Raw genomic sequence first — 6,000 nt, 5'->3', positions numbered from 1 at the left:
GAGGAACATAAAAATATTGCTAATATGTTTTGGTTTGTTTTAAACAATTAAGCACTATACTGCAAACCAGGCAGTGGCTGATTCCTATTATAACATGAGTGATGCAGCTTTTATTGTTGAGTTTCCATCAGTTCCAAAGGACACAATTAATGTACACTTAACTCTGTTGTATAAATGGGTTACTGGTGAGTTATACAAGAACACTACAATGTAATCTACTTCAACCACTCCTGAGTTAAATCCTGCATGTATATTGGTGTCTCTGGTGCAGGCACAAACTTTTTTTCAAATTTTTATATATTTTTTTAGAATCCTGTTAAAAAAAAGAAGGATCGGAAACTTGGAACAGTAAAGTTTCCTGTTCTTGACATCTGTTTGCCAAACTGCAATGCTCTGTGAACAGAACACAGTGCTTAAAAAGGTGCATTTATGTTTTCTTGTCTTGTTTTTCAGAATAAAAATCTATACAGAACTACCTCTTATTTCTACAACATGAAGTTCCACTGAGCAGCCTTATTAAGATAAATAAATCACTGTCATTACTGCCAAGAAGCTGCACAAAACAAAATCATTAAAAAAACTCAAACGAGTAAGTGCTGGCATTCAATCACAAATTCTAACTTATCGTGACTGTAAGAAGTTAACTCAGGCTTCAAAGAAGGTCAGCCAAGGTTGATGTTTACCAAACATTTGAGGATGGCTATACACGAAGAACACAGACTAAGTTCTGGACAACATGTTCCATTTGTAGTTCTGGATGTGTATATCTTTGAAGGTTCTGTTCATCAACTAGCCGGAGCCTCTGATTGATACTTGGTTTCCTTTTGGTGGTTTTCCTTCTAGTACCTGTGGGACTGGTGGTACTGTGAGCTCTGCTGAGATGTTGTAGTGTAACCCATGGCATTCTGGGGCTGAGAAGATCCCTGAACATTGCTTTGGTAACCCAGACGTGAAGAGGAGTGCTTAATGAAAAAAGAGATAAAAATATTATACTACTACTATATGTAGTTTTATATTTATAGCAAATATAGCAAAATTTTTTCAGGGCTGGAACTAGGGGTGGGTAGAAGAGGTATGCCCTAGGGTGCAACAGTGGGTGGTGCTAGAACCCTAAGGACATACCTTTTCTGTTCCATAAACCCAGCCCTATGAATTAGTATTGTAAGGCATCAGGACATCAACAAGAAGGAGGGAGTGGGTGATAAAGAGTGGGATAGAAGGTGGATGAAGGCAGGGGGATTGCCTTGGGTGCCCTTACTAATTGGCCTGGCACTAATTGTTTTATAGTTAATAATTAACAATGTTTAAGTGATTCTTTTACATTAAAAGCAACACTAACGCAGATGAGGCCTATTTATGAAAGGATGAATTTTTGTGGTTTTAGTGTTTTTTCTAACCACAAATAAACTCATTTCCACAAATGTCAGTAATTTATCAAAAGATCCAAACTGAAAAAGCACGAACTGCAAAAGTTGTGACTTTTCTGTGACTTTTTCAACTTGTCACACAATAACTACAAAGTAAAATACAACAATATAACCTTGTGCTTCTCTCGTAATCAAAAGCAGGCCAACGCAATAAATGAAACCAAAATTGAGTGAACATGTAACTACACATGATAAATAAAGCTAACTACAGGCAAGTGGAAAAGCATGTGAGTACACATTTTGCTGCAGCACATGATAGGGACCCTAGCTTGTTCACATTTAAGGGCATCAGCTATATGTCAAAACATTGGTGAGGGGGTGACAATACTTTCATTATCTCACAGGAGGAAATGAGGTGAATTTATGAACTGAAAACCCTTCAACCAAGAGGACCCAATATAGATGTAGAATTGAAATGTTTCTTGGAATAACTATAGCTATATTTTTTGTATATAATCTTAATGTACTTTTTATATTTTTTGTATTGTTCTTATCCTTGACAATAGTTTTAACTTCTTTATCCCATTTCATGCTCTATGGAAAGCTGATTGTTTCACCTTTCGTTATATACATTTTATATACAGTATGATCTTCCAGTTGTAAAAGGGACATCTGCAATGGACGTCTACATGATTTCAACAGATTTTAGCTGAAGTATTTTCATATTCAGAATTGTCGCAGTTTTGTTGCATAATAAATCCTAGAAAAGTCCCTTTTTTCCCACAATTTTTTCGTATTTGCCTGAAATTACACTGCCTGTTGCTGTCTCTTCCACTTCTTAAAAAACACACACACACACACACACACACACACATATATATGTACTTTGCTTCAAATGAAAGCTCTTTTCTTCTAGTCTGAAGGGGTGGCCTCTGATACGGTGATCCACTTTATGGGTAAAAAGGTCCCCTGCTATTTGTCTATAATGTCCTCTAATGTACTTGTAAAGTGTAATCATGTCCCCTCACAAGCGCCTTTTTTCCAGAGAAAACTACCCCAACTGTGACAGTCTACTCTCATAATTTAAGTCTTCCATCCCTCTAACCAATTTAGTTGCACGTCTCTGCACTCTCTCCAGCTCATTTATAAGCCTCTTAAGGACTGGAGTCCAAAACTGCACTGTATACTCCAGATGAGGCCTTACCAGGGACCTATAAAGAGGCATAATTATGTTTTCATCCCTTGAGTTAATGCCCTTTTTGATGCAAGACAGAACTTTATTTGCTTTAGTAGCCACAGAATGACACTGCTCAGAATTAGACAACTTGTTATCTACAAAAACCCCTAGAATAGATCCTTCTCATTTAAGGAAACTCCCAACAAAAACACTGCCATTTAGTGCATTTATTTTATTATTATTTATTATTTTTGCCAAAGTGCATAACCTTGCATTTATCAACATTGAACCTCATTTTGCAGTTTGCTGCCCAGTTTCCCAATTTAGACAAATCACTCTCCGGCTGGGGTTAACTGTGAGTATTTTTTCATTCTTTCATTCTTTATCATACTCACTAATTTCATTTTCATTATTTGGTTGTGCCCCTCTTGTGCCCCTCTTGTAAAATATAAGGATATTATAAGTTACTGAGGAGTTTCATGACCATATAAAAGTATGAGGTCGAAGGCCGAGTGTTTTTATACAGGTCATGGATCTCCGAGGTAACTTCTAATATCCTCATATTTTGCAACTGGGGGTACTTAATTTATTATAATACACAAATTTCTGTGAGTCATGTGACAGAAATTATATCAGAACTCACCGTTTATAACTGATGACATCAGAACTCACCGTTTATAAGGATATAATTTACATATTCATGGCTTTTGTGTATTATATATATATTAGGGATGCACCGAATCCAGGATTCGGTTCGGGATTGGGCCTGGATTCGGCCATTTTCAGCAGGATTCAGATTCGGCCAAATCCTTCTGCCCGGCCGAACCCGAATCCGAATTTGAATATGCAAATTAGGGGCAAGAAGGGAAATTGAGTGACTTTTTGTCACAAAACAAGAAAGTAAAAAATGTTTTCCCTTTTCCACCTCAATATACCTCTCATATATATACGCCTAGAGAGAGAGAGAGAGAGAGAGAGAGAGAGAGAGAGAGAGAAGAGATCTAAGCTAGCAGCCTTATTGATATAAGCTTGTTTCCATTGGAATGCATTGAATTACACAGAGCAATATTAACCCTTTAAGTGCCACAGAACGTAGAATCTACGTTCTGTGGATCAAAGGACCAAAGTGCCACAGATCGTAGATTCTACGTTCTGCAGCACTTCCGGGTTTGCGAGCGGAGGAGCGGCTGTTAGAGCCGCTCGCTCCGTTCCTTCACCATCCCCTGCCCTTAGACAACGAGCAGAGCAGGGGATCGAGTGGCTCCTGGGGCGCGATCGCCCAGGGGCCCCAAAGCAGCAGCAGGGACGCGTTTCCTATGCGTCCTGCTGCTGCCTGCACTTCACTTCCGCCCAGCTCCGCCCCCCCTGCCTGATGACCGTTGGAGCTGGAGATCTGCTGCGTGGGGCCCTTTATCATCGATCTGATGCATCTACCCCAGCTAAATGTAACATTTACACACACAAAAACACACAAACACACCAACACACACTTATTACAGTAATATACACTTACATTCACACTTACACACACTCACACATAGATTTTTGGGGATTGGGGGGGGTCACACACACTCACAGCACCCATGTACAATTGCACACGCGCACACTCGCAAATAACATGCAATTTACCCGTTGTGCACACGCATATGTACATATATGGCTTTGTGACTTTTTTTTTTTTTCTTATCGCATCGTCTCTTTTTTGGCTAAAAAAAATGTTTTATTGCCGTTCCAAATAGCGTATTCGCTAACCGTACTGTGCAATAGCTTTTGTATGTTATTTTGGTGGTTATATTGCAATTTTGGGTATTTTGGTGCATTTTTAGCCATTTTATTGAATTTTTAGCCATTTTATTGCATTTTCAGCTCTGCATTTGTGTTGTTCAATTGTTTCTGTCCGTATAATCGATTTGGCCCAGCTAAAATATTCAAACGGTAATTCTGGTGGCCGATTACACTAGTGTGAAAAAAAAGCATTGATTTTTGTGGTTTTATTAGTTTTTGGTGATTTATTTGCATTTCACACTGTTCTGTGTTATTTTGTTTTGCCTATGTAAATTTTATCTACTATATATATCCATTTGTGGGTCTCTGTGCGCCACATAGTCTGGTAAATCTATGCATATTGGGCATCAAAGTGTTCAGTAGACCCCTGTCGTTCATATTTAGGATGTTTTATGCTGATACGTTATGAAATGTGGGGCGCATAATGGGGTAAAATAAAGCTTTGTGACGATTTTCAGAAATTTTATAAAAACCGCTACGTTCAGCATAGCTTTGCAGTTTGGTAGTTTGCAGTAGAAAGATGTAATTATCTGTTTTAGATTTGTCAGAATGTGTACTTTCTAAAAAATATATGGTTTCTAGGGTCTCCATACTGTTAGAGGGTCTTATGGTGCAAATACACATACTGGGTGCTTATATTGCAGCAGCCAGAGCGTCAGCCATGAAAATTTATATACACTACTGTCATTTGGGCGCCTCTGTACACCACATAGTTTGGTAAATCTATGCATATTGGGCATCAAAGTGTTCAGTAGATCCCTGTCGTTCATATTTAGGATGTTTTATGCTGATAAGTTATCAAATGTGGGGCATATAATGGGGTAAAATTCAAGCTTTGTGACAATTTTCAGAAATTTGATAAAAACCGTTACGTTCAGCATTGATTTGCAGTTTGGCAGTTTGCAGTAGAAACACTTATTTACCCATATTGGATTCGTCAGAATGTGTACTTTCTGAAAATATATGGTTTTCTGGGGTCTCTGTACTGTTAGGGGGGTCTAATGTCGCATAATACACACACCAGGTGCTTATATTGCAGCAGCCGCGAGCGCGTCAGCCGTGAAAATGTTATACACTATTGTCATTTGGGGGTCTCTGTGCGCCACATAGTTTGGTATATCTATGCATATTGGGCATCAAAGTGTTCAGTAGACCCCTGGCGTTCATATTTAGGATGTTTTATGCTGATAAGTTACGAAATGTGGGGCATATAATGGGGTAAAATTCAAGCTTTGTGACGATTTTCAGAAATTTGATAAAAACCGTTATGTTTAGCATTGCTTTGCAGTTTGGCAGTTTGCAGTAGAAACACTTATTTACCCATATTGGATTCGTCAGAATGTGTACTTTCTGAAAATATATGGTTTTCTGGGGTCTCTGTACTGTTAGGGGGGTCTAATGTCGCATAATACACACACCAGGTGCTTATATTGCAGCAGCCAGCGTGTCAGCCGTGAAAATGTATATACACTATTGTCATTTGGGGGTCTCTGTGCGCCACATAGTTTGGTATATCTATGCATATTGGGCATCAAAGTGTTTAGTAGACCCCTGGCCTTCATATTTAGGATGTTTTATGCTGATAAGTTACGAAATGTGTGGCATAAAATGGGGTAAAATTCAAGCTTTGTGACGATTTTCAGAAATTTGATAAAACCGTTATGTTCAGCA

General features: G+C 38.5%; 1 protein-coding gene across 2 annotated transcripts in view; it reads right to left on the bottom strand.

Annotated features, from left to right (window-relative positions):
* Positions 1-210: 210 nt before the first annotated feature.
* Positions 211-6,000, bottom strand: part of LOC108717939 (cyclin-dependent kinase 19) — a 104,624-nt gene continuing 98,834 nt past the window's right edge. For both annotated transcript variants that reach the window (XM_041564627.1, XM_018265398.2), the window contains one exon: positions 211-962. In XM_041564627.1, the coding sequence (XP_041420561.1) occupies positions 790-962 (173 nt within the window). In that variant the 3' untranslated portion in view covers positions 211-789. The remainder of the gene's footprint in view (positions 963-6,000) is intronic.

The sequence above is a fragment of the Xenopus laevis genome, chromosome 5S (assembly GCF_017654675.1).
Source record: "Xenopus laevis strain J_2021 chromosome 5S, Xenopus_laevis_v10.1, whole genome shotgun sequence".
NCBI lineage: Eukaryota > Metazoa > Chordata > Amphibia > Anura > Pipidae > Xenopus > Xenopus laevis.
The sequence above is the reverse complement of the archived record's forward strand: the minus strand, read 5'-3'. Positions and strand labels throughout refer to the sequence as shown.